At 40.9% G+C, this 18560-nt stretch overlaps 2 protein-coding genes across 2 annotated transcripts in view; one reads left to right on the plus strand and one right to left on the minus strand.

Moving 5' to 3' along the window:
• LOC114364417 (A disintegrin and metalloproteinase with thrombospondin motifs adt-2) overlaps nt 1-12879 on the minus strand; it is a 20986-nt gene extending 8107 nt beyond the window's left edge. The window contains exons 1-11 of the mRNA XM_028320581.1: nt 12362-12879; nt 6159-6346; nt 5550-5721; nt 4798-5121; nt 4388-4596; nt 3846-4037; nt 3205-3333; nt 2696-2810; nt 2222-2368; nt 1525-1764; nt 467-590 (exon numbers count right to left, since the gene is read on the minus strand). Of these exons, the coding sequence (XP_028176382.1) occupies nt 467-590; nt 1525-1764; nt 2222-2368; nt 2696-2810; nt 3205-3333; nt 3846-4037; nt 4388-4596; nt 4798-5121; nt 5550-5721; nt 6159-6346; nt 12362-12436 (1915 nt within the window). The 5' untranslated portion in view covers nt 12437-12879. The remainder of the gene's footprint in view (nt 1-466; nt 591-1524; nt 1765-2221; nt 2369-2695; nt 2811-3204; nt 3334-3845; nt 4038-4387; nt 4597-4797; nt 5122-5549; nt 5722-6158; nt 6347-12361) is intronic.
• A 2325-nt stretch (nt 12880-15204) lies between these two features.
• On the plus strand, nt 15205-16509 carry LOC114364403 (uncharacterized). The gene is made up of 2 exons (XM_028320552.1): nt 15205-15396; nt 15504-16509. Exons 1-2 carry the CDS (start codon nt 15264-15266, stop codon nt 16412-16414), a joined length of 1044 nt encoding a protein of 347 aa, XP_028176353.1. The 5' UTR covers nt 15205-15263; the 3' UTR covers nt 16415-16509.
• Nucleotides 16510-18560: the final 2051 nt, after the last annotated feature.

Here is an 18560-nt window from a genome sequence, read left to right on the forward strand (position 1 = left end):
AAATGGAGCAAGTTTGTTTTCGTAGCTCACGTAGCTACTGCTACGACACTCCCACTGCTACGATAAAAATGTCGTAGCCACTGAAGAATAAATGGAGCAAGTTTGTTTTCGTAGCTCACGTAGCTACTGCTACGACACTACTACTACTACTACTACGACAGTATCGTAGCTGCTGGCGAAAAAATGGAGCAAGGAGTTTGTTTTCGTAGCTACTGCTACACTACTAACTGCTACGATAGAAATATCGTAGCTGTTGGCGATAAAAAAAAGCAAGTTGGTTCATGTTTTCAATGCTCACTTCTACGACGCGACACTACTACTACGATATTAATGTCGTAGCTGCTGGCGAAAAAATGGAGCAAAAAGAGTTTATGTTTTGCGTTCTGTTGCCAAATTTTAGAGAAGGCAGCCCTAGCTTCTTGGCCTCCCTGTAGAGGTTAATAAAGGCTGGTTATGGTGAGCTCACTAGGGTCGTGCGGCGCCTGCAGGCCGCCGGCGCGCGCGTCCAGCGCCGGTACTCGCGCCGCGAACTCCGCGCACTTGCGGCTGGCTAACTCGCCCGCGGTCACGCGCGTCTTCTTGCCGCACACCTGGGAACATGTTTATGACGTGTACGACATTATGAAAAAAAACTTTTTTGATGATGTTGGCAATACATATAAGTGATACGAGTTACAAAGATCAAGTAATGATATAATGAAGGATGATAGATGATACCCCTTCCCACCCTTTAAGTCTCAGTAAAGTGGTGGTGCTTTACTGAGACCTCCTATGGACAACTTGAGAGAACCAAAATATCACGATGCACTGTTTTGCTTCACTTGCCCACACTCATGCACGTTCACGAACACTCAATGGTTACTAATCCACCATTATCACACATTTATAGTCGCCCAAACACGAATTTGAGGAAATAAAACAAAACCGCTAACATGACGCTTCAGATTCCCGCCAAAAAGCCGTATTAAATGTTATTACTCACTAAAGTTCAAATTTTAGTGGCAACAAATCTGCCACCACCAGGTAATCAGGTATAGGCATGGAATGTGGTTTGTCTTCTAAGGGGATACGTGCCGCAGCTTTATTAGCTGTGAAGCGCATTATTGCCTCTATATTTTCAAATGTACCAAGATTTTATGATGGCATTCATCATCTAAATAAATTTTATTAGCTCTATCAACTTTATATCGAGACAATAATAATGAAACTACCCAACTCATGATTGAGGGTTTTCGCGAATGAAAAATCCGCTAGATGGCGGGACGTGGATGTGGGGTCTGACTGCTGCGTGATTGGTGGATTTTGACATATCTGTAAATGTCATGTCAAAAATAACCAATCATGCAGCATTTGGACCTCGCGTCTACGTATTGCCACCTGGCGGATTTTTCATTCGCGAAAACCCTCATCGTAATGTCTGTCAAATGATTACGATTGCTTTACACAATTCCACCTCAGATCTAATAAAATATTTGAATTTTAATTTGAAACCTACTTATCAAACGAATCTAGCTATGAACCCACCTTGGAATCATCGCAGAGCACAACATCATACCCCGTCCCGCTGCAGCCCTCAGCTAACGAACACACTCGGCGCCTCTCGCGAAAGCCGCGCGCGCGCGCCGTGCAGCCCGAGCGGCAGGCCGCCTCTCGCCAGGCGCCCCAGCCGCCCTCCCCCGCTTCCCCTGCTCCCTCCTCCGGTCTAGGGGCTGGGCTGGTCGTAGGACCGGCTCCGGCGGGGACGCACTCCCCACCTTGACACCACTGGAAGCAGGTGCAGATGATGTGATGGAAATAACTTAGACCTCAGGTTACACCTGATAGTTGTATCGTGGATGGAAGACGACCTCAAACTTGTGACAGTGTAAAAAAACCACCAGTAAACCTAAGATGCGCGCCGCGATAAGCGGTTATCACGCCATTTTATCGATTTTGCCCATACATTTTGACGTCGATGAAAGTTATTACGGCGCGCATCTTAGGCCTACTGAACTACCTACTTTTCTCTACGAATCTGGTACAAGATCTGATCATAGAGTGATTAAATATTTTGAAGATAGCGCAACACACGTACAAAATTGTATGTTAGCAATTGTGATGAAAGGTGAATTTGCATTAGTTTATTGTACCAACTCGTCGTTTCATGAGCACTTGAAGAAAATATATTTTCTTGTCTAGCCCACATGTCTGAAATCTTTTTTTTTTTACATAAAGATCTAACCTTCTGATTCCCGCAAGGCGTCCCGGGCAGCGCAGGCCCGGCGTAGTAGAACCCGGCGCGGTGAGGCGTGCGGCAAGCCAGCTGAGCACACTGCTCGCCGGCGGGGCCCAGCGGTGACGGCGCTGCGTCCGAGTCGCGAAGGAGGATCTGGAATCAACGCCCGAATATCTCTCATTTATGAGTTTCAAGCTAATAATGATGACTATTCTGCTACAAGCGATATAAATTCAAAGCAACACTGAAATATTTATTTGCGTACCTAGGTACATCTCTGTAATTTAAACCCTAGACCAGCATCTACTGTTTGTTTGCCAACTTATTTGAAAAGACGAGCATCTGCTGTTAATGTATCTTCACCCTGAATGCCTGAAGTACTTATTAAGTATTAAGTTTTCAAGTGAGCTTGTGTTTTCCTGTGCTACGAATTTAGCCAGAAGATTATAATCTTACTTATAAAAGCAACTAGGTACTCACCTCGCACTGTTTTTTGGCATTCCAAATAGCTCCCGGTGCTTCTCCGAACTTCTCGTGCTTGAGCTCGTTGGGGGTGTCCAAGTCATCAGCTCCGTCAAAAAGACATGTTGCCCATCTTAATCATAGAATAGATAAATACATGTAACAAAGTTCTACTTGCGCATCTTTCGGCGATAGTGGCAGAGTGAGTGAAATATTTGTGTCAGACAAATACGAAGCGCAAGTGGAATTTTAACGATTAATTTATAGAACCTCCTAAGCTTGAGCTTACTCATATTAAAGTGCATCTTTTAAATAATTTATTAAACTTTTGGAACTGATTTAGGGTGGTTTTACAGAGACGCTTACGTCCGCGCGGTTGGTCATCATCGCGGGTCTTGGATCGTCACATAGTTTGCATGTAACCACGTGTAGTAATGTATGTAGTGGCCCGCGACGCTGACCAACCGCGCGGGCATAAGCGTGACTGTAAAACCACCCTTAATCAGCTATGAAGAAAAAGTACGTACTGCAAGTCCGAAACGACCTGCGCGCTGCAGACGGACCAGGTGGCCTCGCCGTTGGTGCCGCGCGAGGGCGACATGATGTAGCCGTCGCGGGCGCAGGAATTGCCGCTGCCGTCGTGGTGCATGCCCAAGCTAAACAGTAGTTTGGAAATCTCGTGTTAATAGTTTTACAAATAGGTACAGTGCCTAATAGCTCCCTACTGACAAAAATGTTAGAAATGTAGAGACAATTTAATTCTGAAAGAAAAGAATCAAAGCGATACTGTCTCTATATTTAAGTCATTTCTTGGCTGTATGGTAATTATATTAAATAGCACAAAAGCAACACGTAGTAGTGATACGCGTAAGAGTTTATCACTACTTGATACTCGTACCTGACAATAAAATTCAGAAACACAAAAATCGTAACCTTGAAGACGCAATAAACAGGAGTTAATAGGTACCTAGTTACATTTCGGTAAAAATAGTAAATCACAGCTTTTCTTGAAGTTAGGACTCGTATAAGGTAAGTTTTTGCAGTAAAATTGCAGCATCAAGAACGCTTGCATCTATGCTTTGAATATCACCCGAATCCAAAAGCATGGAACCCGAGAGCATTCCAAAATACACCAGTAATTTTCAGTAAAAACAAAATCTCGACAGACTTATGCCCAATCTCGTGCGCGAGGATGTAGACGGAGGTGAAGCCGGCGGAGGGGTAGGGCCTCCCCAGCGCGTCTGTGGTGCCGAACTCGGAGACCACGCACGCGTGAGCCGGCAGGCACACGCCACCCACCGGCGCCAGGCCCATCGTCACGCCGTTGCGCCGCCCGCCCTCCTCGGAGAAGAAGTCCAGCCTGGAACACACGATTAGGGACGTAGCGACTCTTGCTGCTGGGTTTGTTATCTTTGTCACAGAAGTAATCATTGTCTTGTCACTGTTTGTACCTTGCAGACCTTTTAAGTTAATCAGGCTAACCAGCAAATCTCATATTGAAGATCTAAGGATTTTTCCTTCAGAATGTAAATAAAATAGTTTGTAACACGATCTTAATCTTAGCTGCTTAAAGATACAGGAGAATTCCGTACAGTTTCAGCTTCTGTTTTGACTTCAGTTACAGTTTAGGTAAAGGCACCAGTTCTTGTGTACACCATTGGCCATCTATGCCTGTAGTATATTAAAAAGTGCCATTTTCCATAAACTTACCCAGACAATAACAGGGCCATATCCCAATGCTCAGGATCATCATCATCTTCAACGTTCAAAGACCTTTGGTAAGCACAGAACGCGTCCAGAAGACGCCCCCGCTCGGCGTGCGCCGGCAGCGATGGCGGTTGCGCACGTAGCAGGGTCAGGCGTACCAGGGACAACTGGATTCTGGTACCGAGAGACGAGTGCTGATATAGAGCCTGAACCTGTAATCAAAAAGAAATTACAAACCACTAAGGAATCCTTCCGCTAAAATCGCAATGCAACAAGAAAGGTGACGAAAATCTATAGGATATAGCAATCAAGATTTTGGAGTCCTATGTTAGGTGATCTCCGACAGGATTCAATGACTGCATTTTTTTAAAAGCTCTAGCTAAAGTTTTTATTAAAGCTTTAAAAAAGCTTACCCCGTTTATGTACGCCAGCAGCATATCGCGCAAATCACCTTCATTGTAATTTAGAAACGGATGGAAGAGTTTGTATCCAGCTTCGTCCAAGAAAAGTGCAATCTCGATGGTGTAGCTCGAAGGTGGTGGTTTGAAGTGTGGGTAGTGAGCTCGAGGCCGCCGAACGCGTGGTCGTAGAGGTCTCGCGTCGTCGAAAGGTGGCGCAGGCGGCGGTGCTCGTCGGATCACGTGCGCCGTTCGACCATCGCCGTTTTCCGCGCGGCCAGCGCCCGCCGGCAGAGGGCGCACTTCGTATGTAGAGTTGTCTACTACGATCAAGCCATGCTGAAAGTAAACATAATTGCCATTTGATTCCATACTCAGACAAATTTAAGTGTCTTCGTGACTTTCGGTATTTGTGTACCCGATTTTGACTTAATTTTTAGTGAAATTGCCATATTACCAGCATTTGCAGTTTCTGTAACACTATCTAGAGTTCATTGGATTCTGAAACCGTTATTAGCACAAACCAACTAAATATCTAATCTACCAAAGACATCTACTACCCTAAATATTAATCACTTTACAAACTTTAGCGCTATCTCGAAACGAAACTCATTACTACTTGATTACTTATCAAAAATTCATAGACATCGCTAAGTATTTGACTCTACTTTGAATATTTTTCAGCAGATAGGATAAAGTTAAGTTTGCGTTGAATGTCTTGATTTCATGAGGCTTTCTTACTGAAATTGCAGTAAACAACAATATACCAATGCATGGTCCCTGCACGCAGATAGGGCTGCCACTGCGCCGGCGCCCGAATGCTGGAAGTGGCAGGAGGCGTCCACGGCCGACAGTGGCTCCTCCTGGCCTCGGTCCGACCACACCTGGAACTGCGGCGACACCAGCCGCCGGTTTGGCACCAGTTGCAGCTCGAAACTCCTGAAATATTTGAAATAATGGCTTTTAATCCGTGGACCTGCCTAATAAAAAAACCTCCAAGATTATGACGTAATTAAATGTTGAATTTATATCATCGCTTATTTAAAAAAAGGTTTCTTTTTTTCATTAACCATAACCGGAAAGCGGATGTCCTTGATCTCATCTGGTGGAAATTGATGATCAGACTGAAGGTAGAAGCGAGGCTTAACCCGAAAAGTGAGTCTTCCTAAAATAAGCTTTTTGCGATACCTATTTTGTTTGTGAAACATTTAACATCCCTCTGAGTTCCACCTCCCAGAATCTCTTTAACATACCTATACCTATAGATTGACTACGAGTATTATAATCTTTTACCACCTGGAATCGAACACAAGATATCCGTCGCTATATAGTTACTTAGTTCTTTTACAGAAGTAACTCTAACTATAATTGAATACCTTCCAAAAGCATCGAAGCTGTAGGGCAAAGGGATGTCATCATACGGTCTGTCTGCTGACAGCTGTGCCTCCCGGGGCAGTAGTGCTGGCAGGTACACCACCTGCACGTCACTGTCTGGCCCGTGCTTGCCGCGCTCGTCGGTCCACCAGCCATGGAAGTAATCCTGGAAAAAACATAAAACATGTTCCTTAATTGGTCTCTCGCAAAAAGTATCTTTAATTGGTGTAAAGGACAGTCAAATGATCGTTGCTGAAACTATTTTGTGTTATTCAGTCTTTGTCCGCGGCGCTACTCGCTGTCAAGGATTTCGCACACTTCCCACGGAGATTATGAATTTTAGTTTACTAATTGGTTCTAGTTTATAAGTTCGGGGAACTTTGCATCATTCGTTATTTAGGAAATTGCAAAAATACTTACGCAATAAACCTCGCCATAGTCTCGCAAATCGCATAGTCAATTAATGATGTTTGGAGACCTAATTTTTAAAGGTGATTCATATTTTTTGTTAATTAATATAATGAGTTGTCTGTCGCCGCGCTTCGGCATTGAAACTAGGTTGGACATCTTTTGAAAGTTGGTTGCGTGAGGATTGGCACAAAAAATAACAGGATAATAATTATAGAAGGTAGGTGTACTTTCNCGGCGCAGGCGGCGGTGCTCGTCGGATCACGTGCGCCGTTCGACCATCGCCGTTTTCCGCGCGACCAGCGCCCGCCGGCAGAGGGCGCACTTCGTATGTAGAGTTGTCTACTACGATCAAGCCATGCTGAAAGTAAGAAACACAGTTGCTATTGATAGTTAGGTGATCATTTGCATCATTTGATTCCATACTCAGACAAACCTAAGTGTCTTTGTGACTTTCGGTATTTGTGTAGGTACCCGGTTTTGACTTAATTTTCAGTGGAGTTGCCACACTCACACCAGCATTTGCAGTTTCTGTAACACTCTATCTAGAGTTCATTAATTGAATTCTGAAACCGTAATTAGCACAAACCAACTAAATATCTAATCTACCAAAGACATCTACCTACTACACTAAATATTAATCACTTTACAAACTTTGGCGCTATCCTGAAACTCATTACTACTTGATTACTTATCAAAAATTCATAGACATCGCTAAGTATTTGACTCTACTTTGAATATTAGCAGCAGATAGGATAAAGTTAAGTTTGCGTTGAATGCCTTGATTTCATGAGGCTTTCTTACTGAAATTGCAGTAAACAACAATATACCAATGCATGGTCCCTGCACGCGGAGAGCGCTGCAACGGCACCGGCTCCCGAGTGCTGGAAGTGACAGGAGGCGTCCACAACCGACAGTGGCTCCTCCTGCCCGCGGTCGGACCACACCTGGAACTGCGGAGACACCAGCCGCCGGTTTGGCACCAGTTGCAGCTCGAAACTCCTGAAATGTGTGAAATATTGGCTTAAAATTCTCGAAAATTATGCAATGCTGCTTTTTTCTTTTTTTGTCTTTAACCAATACGACAAAGATTTTATCTGATGGAATATTATGTGACAGAAGGATTAAACATAAAAGAAGCGAGTTTCCCAAAAAGTGAGCCTTCCTTAAAGTAAAGGTTGGCTGGTAGAGACATATAACAAGCTTTGGGACATGACTTCGGTGTCCTGTAACTATCTAGCTGAAATGATGATAATGATGATGAACTTATATTATTACCTTCCGAAAGCATCGAAGCTGTAGGGCAAAGGGATGTCATTATCATACGGTCTGTCTGCTGACAGCTGTGCCTCTCGGGGCAGGAGTGCTGGCAGGTACACCACCTGCACGTCACTGTCTGGCCCGTGCTTGCCGCGCTCGTCGGTCCACCAGCCATGGAAGTAATCCTGGAAAAAACATAAAACATGTTCCTTAATTGGTCTCTCGCAAAAAGTATCTTTAATTGTTGTAAAGGACAGTCAAATGATCGTTGCTGAAACTATTTTGTGTTATTTAGCCTTTGTCCGCGTCGCTACTCGCTGTCAAGGATTTCGCACACTTCACACGGAGATATGAATTTTAATTTACTAATCAGTACTAGTTCGGGGAACTTTGCATCATTCGTTGTTTAGGAAGTTGCAAAAATACTTACACAATAAACCTCGCCATAGTCTCGCAAATCGCATAGTCATTTAATGATGTTTGGAGACCTAATTTTTAAAGGTGATTCATATTTTTTGTTAATTAATTTAATTAGTTGTCGCCGCGCTACGGCGTTGAAACTAGGTTGAACATCTTTTGAAAGTTGGTCGCGTGAGGATTGGCACAAAAAATAACAGGATAATACTTAATTATAGAAGGTACTTTCTTTCCTGTCATCACCCAGCGTGACTGTGTTAATGAGTCACTGGGCACACAATGTAAATTAACGGTATTGTATAAAATCCACAAAGTAGACAATAAAAATATTGCTAAGTATATCAGAGAGCTTATAAAAAGACGTGACACATTCGATTTCTAATAAGTACTAGTTAACTGCGTCTGCCCACGTTAAAGCTTGACCGATAAAATTAAGTCTCGTTGCGGATTACTCAGCAAAACTACTATTTGGCGTCATTGTTTGACAATGCAATCGATGTAGGTATCAGGAACGCGTCAAAGCGTGCGCATGCCACTCAATGAGCAGATGATGAATGTGAGTGATAACGAGGTCGGCCGGGGCGGTGACAACACGCACGCGCCTCTCTCGCTGCCTCACACCATCGCCACTAACGCGCCATTTTGATTNCTTTGATTATTAAAACTAATAAAAGACGTGGGAACGTTCACGAGCACGACACTTATCTATCACTTACCAAGTGTGTACATAATTTAAATGGGGCTATGCGAATCCACCCAAGGATGAGCGGTGTCAAGTGATCTCAAACTGAATCGAGGACGTGCTGCCGAGTTGAAATCAATAATATTAAAATCTGGCAGCTTTTATGTAAGAGGTAGGTACTTACATTAAATCGAGAACTCTATGATCAGCTCTAGTACGTTCCCGTTATAAAAGAATAAATATATGCCGCTGGATAGGAAGGATTCCCCAAATAAAAGGTTCCGAGATAAAGATAATATTCATCTCAATTCTCAATGACACTCGTACACTAATCATCGCATTTTGTTGACGAATTTGGTATGAGAAAATATGCATCATGTAATAGAATACACTTAAGTATACCTTGACTGCGAGTGAAAGGTGAGTTTTTGTTTACGCTGTCATATTCATTACAGTGGAAACGTTTTTCTATTCACTCCAGCTCTATTATGTAATGAGCATTGCAACTAATGAGAAGATAATTGTGAGTAATGTGACATAAACTGTATAACCGATTTTCTAAACATCTAAATATAAATAAATGGTTACTGCTATTTCAAAACATCGCAGACTCAAAATTTGTAAACATCTCACTAAAAGCTTGGCGGTCAGCTAGGTACATAGGTCCTGTTTGGAGTTACGAAGCAGTGAAAATGAAGGTGAGAAGCAATGGTGAGAATTACTGTCACTTAAAATGTTGACAATTGGAAATATAAACACCACGATCTTCCAGTTAGCAAGAGTAGCGATTATTAGAAGCTAAATTACTTGTCTAAATACAGTAGGCAGTATAGTGACTTATCTTTAATAGAAATAAATTTATCTAAGTTTTTGTATTGGTTTCCAGGATAGTTAATAGCTTTCAATAAATATTTCACAAAAAGTGGTATGGTACATAGATGAGCATAGATGTACGTAAATTAAGTTATTCTTCTTCTTTTCGTGTCGACAACAAACCTACACAGTGTCAGCCCAAAACTCCGCCACAAGAGTGGCGTTGTCAGTAGCACTCATCAAATCCTCCTGAGTGCAGTTGCTTGGGCACTCAGGGCATGACATCAGGTTATTGATATGTGACAATGTTATTTGACCATGAAAATTATGAATAGATCGTAACATGTAGTATCACATGTTATCCATGTGACTTGTAGCACAGTACATAAATTATAATATACTGTGTTTGTAGGTAGGTAAGTAAAACTGATGGTGATGAGAGAAACCGAAATGAACCACGAAAACACCACGTGAGTCAGCTAAGTGTTGGCTCTACATTAGCGGATGTGAGCGAACTAAGGGGAAAGTAAAACTTATTTGTTTTTCCTTTTCTTTGAAGACAATGCTGTCCGAATTACAGTCGAGCACTCGCTTTTTCGGATACAATTATGTATTACGTCTGCATACGTATGATGATGAAAGTATTCTGAGCCGATCAATATCCATTAGGTCTAAGTATTGTGTGTGACTCATTTCGTCAAAGTGTGTTGGACCTCAGGAGAATTTAAGATGTTGAAAATTAGTTACCCGAATCTTACATTGTTTACGGACTGCGATTTACATGCTATTTTAATAGAAGGCTGAATTGACAGCTCTTAAAAATTAAAGCATATTTTAAGAATGAAGTGTTTATTTCTGTGCAATTTTTTTGCTGCACCTCAAGGAGCGATGCCAGAATTACTTTCTGACGCAAGATTTTTTTCAGTTACGCATGTTGTCTATACTTTATCGAACAGTCTCATTGAAGCGCGCGTCTCTGAAACGACTGCCCGTAAATGAAACCGAACTGTGGTGACTCATAGAAACCGATTGAAAAACTACGTGACATTTACGGTTGTGTAACTTGCTACGTGATCCAGCACGGTAAAGTCCCAAACTCCAATTTATTATGTAATATAATTGCCAAAATAAAATTGAACATCACCTAGATACGGACGCATCAGAATTCGGTGAAAGTTGTTGTATAGCACGTGCCTCAATTTACTATTATGATGTCTGATGTAATGTATTCTAAGAATGTATTATTACCTATAGGTTTCCTGCAAAGTTTAGATGAATTTCCAGGTACAAGAAGTTGATTTCCCGGTTTGATCAATTTAAAGCGATACTCTTATTTTCTTATTTACTTACCACTCCGCATGTGCTCTGTACAAATGAGCTTTGATAGATACACCCCGACTAATAAAAATTACGTGTAATTTAAATACTAAAGTAGGCAGATATGCATTTAGTATGCTAGTAAGTAAGACACATCGCCTTTGATTTCATATTACACTAACTTACCTAAGTATCCGCTCTACATGAGGTTACATCGGTTGCGTATTTATCTAAAGGTTTTCTCACAATGTTTTCAATCTTTATAGTTATGCATAGGNGGGGGGGGCGGTGGGGGCGGTCCGCCCCGGGTGCCAAGCATCAGGGGGTGACAAAAGTTGCGCGCAGATTAGTACTCACAGTCTGACATAAGGATTATGTCATGATGGGGGGGGGGTGCGATATTGGTATCGTATAGCTAATTCGTACTAAACATCTTTCATCTTCGAATCGGTAACCCAAAAATCCTAGGGGGCACCAGACCAGACCATTCTGGGGTGCCATAGCCCCCAGCCCCAAAAAAAAGGGGGGGGGGCGGTCCGGGTGCCAAGCCATGCTACGCCGCCACTGAACCAACAAAACCAACCAACAAAAACAATATTTTAAGTGTGCATTAAGGAAACTTGAATTAACTTTTTATGGTTGCCAAATAAAAACAAAGAAGTACCACCTACTTACTTAGGTATGCGTTTTTTTTCAGGTTTTCCGCGAACAGGAAACGGTTCTAACGGAATTGTGCGAAGGTTAGGTGTTACTTTGCATAATTTTGTTGGACAGCCTTTTGCTTTCTTCTCGTAAAATCATTTGTTTTTGCTTTTGAAGCGTAAGTCAAATAAATATCTTTTGACACCCACTTAGGTACACAACAACCATTGTTTCTTTCATCTCGCTATTGAATCCACCAGTCATGTACTAAGCTAAGGCTTTAAACTTGACCTGACTAGGATACAAAGTTAATATTATCTTCGCAAAAACACATATCGTAAGTAGGTAAGTATATTGAATACAGTAACTAATACAGACACGTTCATGAAGTCAAATGTTTGTATTGTTCTGTAGAAAGAAAAAATATCTTTGTATGCAGGAGATTTGTACTTTATCCAATTTATAAAGATTCAATACCGTTCATGTATTTTCATTTTAATATAGTACAAAAAATTGCCATTAAAAATTTGAGCTTAGTACAAATATTTTCTTTTGTAAATATTTCAAATATCGAGGAAAAATCAAAGTAAAACGATATCCTGAAGCGCCGCCCGCCCAACTTTACGCCTAGTTGGGCGGACGATTGCACACAATATAAATACTTACGGGAAAACGCGCAGGCGCACCGGCTCGTAGCACGAAGAGTAGAGCTACAGTCACTATCTCAGCTCTTGGCGCCATTTCTCACATCGCACACTCAAAGCTGCTCCTCGAATCCCGCCTAACACTCGCTGCACTAATTTATAAGCACGCCCTCGGAAGTCGCATGCAGGTGTTTTGAATATCAGCAAAGCGCGATGCACTTCAAGACACGAAACGAATTCAATTGCGATATCGGTGATGCGATTAGAACGCGTACACTTATGCGGCGCCAGCTACCGAATAAAGCATTGTGAGCCCCCAAATGTACACCTTTCGCACCTTGAAGAGAAAGTCGAAGGAAAGTGCAGATTTTGGCTGTCAAGACACCGCCCACACGCGTCCCCGGAGGAGCATTGTCGCGAGTCATCCATCACCGGAGCCCAACGCGCGCTGCGGCCGGCGGCGAGCGCTAATCAAAACAAATGAACAATATCGACGCGGCTGCGGCACGACCGCGTGCTACCTCGCGAGTTTCACGTACGCACGGCTCATATTTGCTCATCAGGGAGCAAGCTGCATTTATTTACAATGTATTCGACGATATCATCTTATCATTTATTAACTAGACTTTCGTCTAGAGTCACTGTAAGTATTTTACCGGAAATAAAACATAATGCGTTCTCGTCGCACTCATTTATTTTGTGCTGTGCCTCATGGTGTCTACAATAAAAGTAAATGAAGCAATATGATTAGGCACATAATGTCTGAATTGCATGAGTTTTGATGAAAAAGCTTGCAGTCAGGGACATTAAATTCCTGTAATGTATTCAATGTAGAGCCATTTGCAACGGCTGCGAGTACTTAAGTATTCGTCAAAACATAAACTTTGTATTTAGTAAGGACCTCCTAATAGATTTATATACCTAATATCGGCTCTGAGTACCTACTTATTATATTAATAGGTATTTAGATATTGACTGAATAGTTTATTGCCAACCCAATGTTCTTAAAGGTGATGTCAATTATTGTGAGATAACTTTTAATTACTTGGTTACAGTCACGGTCAATGACACAAAACTTTTATCAGTGTATTGTCAAGAAATATGCAATGCCCGCATTTTGTGTCTTGCCGCCTGCAGGGCATATGACACCCCGACGCATGTAAATGCAAATATTTATGTAATTAGTCTTACTTCATAAGAGCTATTGGTACCTAAAATACATACTTATTATAGAATTAAATCTGAATTGTATGACTGTCAGATTTAGGTACTTCAATGACAAACAAACTTGAGTATCTACCAGCCCCCCTAGACAAAACGCACTTTTTGATCGAATCGAAAATCGAATCCGTCAAATTCCATACAAAAAAGGGGCTTTTCGACCACTTTTCGACTGGTTTGCGATTATAATGGCACTTTGTCTAGACCCACTGCTTATTCATTTCATTACCAACCAAGTGAACTTTAGTAAGCTACAGAAATAGCCAAGGCGGTAAGAACTTCATAAAAATAACCAATATAAATTAATAGGTATTTCCGAAAAAGTAAGGGGAGTTCAGCGTTTTTAGACGCAATGTTCTAGTTTTTCTGGCTAGAAAATTATTGTTTTGTCAGAAAATTATAGCCCAAACCAAATAACATGTTAAAATTACACTTTCAGAAAATAAAAGATTGTAAATCAAAATATGGCAACTATGATCTCTAGTAGGGTCCTCATCCGAGATCATGTAGAGCACGTGTAGAGTCAATTGAGTATTCTTTACTTAAAATTATTTGATTATTTACACAAACAAATCTTGGGTACACAGTTAACTTCGACCTTTCTCGTTGTCGATAGAAAGCTCATAGTCATTAAGTAGCTGATAGCATGCATGCATGCATGGTCATTAGTTAAGTGTTCAGCTAATTCTAGGAAATTAAGAAGATACCTTTGACTAAGTACAATGATTTATCTAATAAAGGATTTATAATAAGTTTCCTTGTGTTTTTAATTAAAATAATAGCCAATCCAATCACAGGAAAGTCTATAAATAGCGCACACACATTGGAATCGAAACTCCTAAAGAATTTGCACATACCTACTCATTGGCGACACGCCGGTAGTGGTTAACGGACATTGAATATTAATGAGTGTTCAGTGAACACTGTTCACAGTTATAGCCCTTCGTTTTTATCATTTTCTTTGCAATCTCCGGCATATCTAGGTTTTAGAATTCTAGACGAATAAGAAGAAAGTGGTTGGACGAGTTAAGTTCTGGAACTCCAATGCCACGGGATACGACAATTTTAGAATAGTTCCATAACAGCAAAAAAAGCTGCGATAAGTACAAAGCAAGAAAAGTTAGGAAGCCATTATTTTGCGTGTAAATGCTTTATTAACCATTTACCATACCTACCACCAACCAACCAATAACCAATCAACTTCTTAAATTCGTATAAAATTTATTTCATACGACTTAATTATTTATGTAAGTAGGTATTATTACAAATATGAATAATGTTCTTGATTAAGTACAATGAAAAAAATATCTACTGAAGGGTTTTTGGGAGTTTTCAGTCACACAATGAATGACCTATTATCTGAAAAGTTGTTGAAAGTTTAAACGTAACGATCAAGTTTTTTAGTTAATTAAACTCGTTATTTGCATTTAATGAATGCGCTTAATTTTGGGACTGAAAAAAGTAGATCTACCGAAAACGGAAACTTTTTAATTAGGTAAAGTTGTGTTTCGTAGGATTTGACCGCCTTTTGAAACTTGCTTTGTACGCACTCTTTAGGTGCCTTAGCCCTGCCTGCACATGTTTCGTGCGATGGTGATTCATGCTAAAGAAAAAAAAGTACGGACGGAGGGACTGAGTGAGAACGCGGGTGACGCGTAGTCCGCGAGTCATTGATCCCGACACGGTCCCGGACTGCCGACGCCATGTCGAAGGAGCTCGCGTATTTGCCTCTCGTCCCGCCGCTCGCTGTCGCGATATACGTCGCCTGCGTCGCCGGCGCCGGCGCCCTAGCTAATTGCTCAGTCTTAGCAGCACTTCTTAAATCATCTCGAAATGGTACGTAAATAAGTACATTTTTAAAACCTAAAAGGAATGAAACAGTTATTATTTTCAGTAGCAAATAAACAAAGTATGTACTAAGTAGATAATCCTATTCTTTTCAGGTTTGTGCTCTATCATCATACAACTCGCCGCAGCGGATTTTTTGATCATAGCGACGTCAGCTCTACCCGAAATGTGGTTTTATAACTCTGGAACATGGAACTTCGGGAAAAGCAGCTGTATTGCATACCGAGGGTTAAATGTGTTTGCATCGACAGCATCGTCATACTTAACTGCCACAGTAGCGCTACATACAATTGCATCGCTAAATTTAGAAGAAAAATTCGCGGCAAAGAGGCTTAAACGACATAACGAAGATGAAAGCGAAGAAATGGGATCATCGCACCATAGTCTGATGGCCAGCAGTGACACCTCTACTCCACCTCGGACAATGAATGTCGATTATCGCCTTATGGACAAAAGAGTACGGGTGACACCGCCCACTGCCTTCGTGTGGATATTATCGGCGTCCCTCAGCATACCTGAATTTGCTTTGGCTAGCACAGTGCACCTGAACCAAGGTACCATTCTGTGCACAGCCATTGACTCACATCACAGACTTAATATGCATTCGTTACTTGCTGCATTCAATCTGTTTTTGCCGTCACTGTTGATGATGTTTGCAGCAATACTGATAGTCGTTAAACTAAAATCTAAACATCTCCCAGAACTAGATATCTGTGACGCGAACTCAGCTCTGAAGTTATCATTGTGTTTATTAATAGTGTATGGTGTATTATGTGCTCCGCGTTCAGTTTCTACAGTTTACCATGTTTATTCAAGATCTTACGACGAAAGTCAAACACCTTCATTTGATACTGAGCTATTGGATCACACAACAGCGACGATAAGGTTAGCCCTAAGCGGTGCTTATGTAGCCGCTACTCTAATTCGGCCTTTATTGTATGTAATATTGTTACCGAAAATAAGAAACGTGTTTTCATTTGGTTCTCGAAATAGGGAAAAAGTATGAATAACTTTAATAACGTATAATATAAACTCTACCTAAGTTGGATTTAAAGGATGTTTTTACAACGTGATAAATACAATATTCATAGTATAAGTATAAAGCCACCAACTGAAAAACATTGTTCTTTGTAGACGATATTTTTATGTATTTGGTACGAGTATAAAAACAGTATGCCTGCCAAATAATTTGATTTTCTATTATGATTTATAATTAAATATTAGATAAAATATATTAAACAACTTTTTCATCTCTATAGATTGTGTTAAAGCTTTTCAGTGAAGGAGTGGGTAACAAATGTAACAATTGCCTCGCATCCCTAAGACCGCCTAAATTGTGAATTTTTTATTTTCTTGTGTTGTGTGATGTTCAATGAAGCATTTCACTAACTCCTCTAAGATGTGTTAAGAAAAACAATAAACAATCCATAAAATAGAAAAAATATCTACCTCAGTAGCTTAGTCGTCAGTTCGCCTTTTGTACCCTGTTGCAATGTGCAAATAAGCTTTAATTATTTAGATAGAGAAACCTAACCTAGTGAAGGGTTAGGGCGTTTCCCTTTTCGTGTATGGGTCTTAAGAGAACTAGAGAATTATGATGCCTACCAGCCTAGCTATACCGGATACCGCTATACCTAGGTTTGCGGTACCTACCTACCAAGTCGCAGTCCAGTACCTCTAGCATGAACAACTTTCGTCGTGGAATCGTTTGCGTATTCGACAATCGATACTCAACCTTCGAATTAAACGATTACGTGACAATTATTTTGATTTTCAAAATAAGTTTCGTGCAACCATTTCTCATACTATAAGTATTACTATGTAAGTTCACTTTACGACATGTTCACAATGGCGCTGTTGTAGTTTTCGCACTAAGCCTATGCGCAGACCATTGATTTTTCGTCGGCCGATAGTTTAGTCGGGCATGTATGGAAGTGCGCACATTAGGTAGCTACCTACACCGATTTGATTTGGCCGATTCTTCATACAAATTAAAATCGGGCCCAACTATAGGCCAACTAAAAATGGGGCACACTGAAAACCAGCGCCGTGGCCTTCGTCACCGTAGGCCACGGCATATGCTGAGTGGGGTCCCGTTGCAGTGGGCATCTTGTTGGTGAATGGGTGGCACTGCTCAGTTTACTCGTTTTTTTTATTTTTTTCTTTTTCCATTATTATATGCCACTGTCATGTCAATGTAATAGCCTGTATTTGTGTGATGTCCATTGTAATAAATGTATCTTTCTTTCTTTCTAAAAATCGATGGTCTGCGCCTAGGCTAAATCTTTTGATAGCGATTCGAATAAGTACGCAAATAAATGATTTCAACTGGAAAGTAAGTATAGTATTTCGTGCTAGCCGTATCGTATACCTAATGTAGACTTGGTTAAAATTTTAATTCTAAACCATTTGGCAAACATAACCTTTTTGTGATTTTGCAACCAAATACAATTCTGATATAACTTAATTGAAATTGTAATAGAATGTCATGATTTTGTTATAAATTCCCTTTTTAAGGTCGCCCCTTTGTGTGAAAAGAATGTACTTTCTCTAAAACTAGTGTGGATATCATGGCTATTTGTAGTCATTTTATCTGTAGCTTCATGTTTGTATAGTCCAGTCAATGAATGCCTTAACGACGGTGTAGAGAGAAATCCGTCGAACACAATTTCTGACCTCGGGGACTTTATTTAGCCTAGTTAGGTGGTGAACATAGCAAAAGTCCCCGCCCTTAGCCCTTGAGCCGGCGGGGAGAGGGGGGTTTAAAGGTACCACTTTTCGGTTTTTCGCTTAATCCTTGGAAGTTATGCGTCCTAGTGACATGACTACTATGAACCAAAAAAAGCTTATTCAATTTGCTACAGGTGAGACCGNTACAGAATAAAAGCTCTAGTAAAGTGAGCCCTCAGGCCACACGTTTCAGAAAAAAGTTATCATATTTAGAGACAAGGTGGAAGGTGTATTAATTTACACATAATACTATAAAAACGTAGTCATTTCGTAGTACAAACTTAAGTATATGTGTGGTGTGTAAATATTTCCTTTCATGAAATAAAACTGACTCATTTATGTGTGAACAAAATATTCGTATTAGGGTAACCACACATCAGAAAATTAATGGATAACTAGAAAAAGTGTCCCTACACAACCAA

This window comes from Ostrinia furnacalis, unplaced genomic scaffold (genome assembly GCF_004193835.3).
Source record: "Ostrinia furnacalis isolate ACB-3 unplaced genomic scaffold, ASM419383v2 OfSCF7395, whole genome shotgun sequence".
Classification (NCBI taxonomy): Eukaryota; Metazoa; Arthropoda; class Insecta; order Lepidoptera; family Crambidae; genus Ostrinia; species Ostrinia furnacalis.

What these genes read in the sequence shown, in the direction of transcription:
- LOC114364403 (XM_028320552.1), top strand. Translation starts at nt 15,264, where the DNA reads ATGTCGAAGGAGCTCGCGTATTTGCCTCTCGTCCCGCCGCTCGCTGTC. An exon ending in TCTTAAATCATCTCGAAATG is followed by an intron (nt 15,397 to 15,503) that starts GTACGTAAATAA and finishes TATTCTTTTCAG; the next exon opens with GTTTGTGCTCTATCATCATA.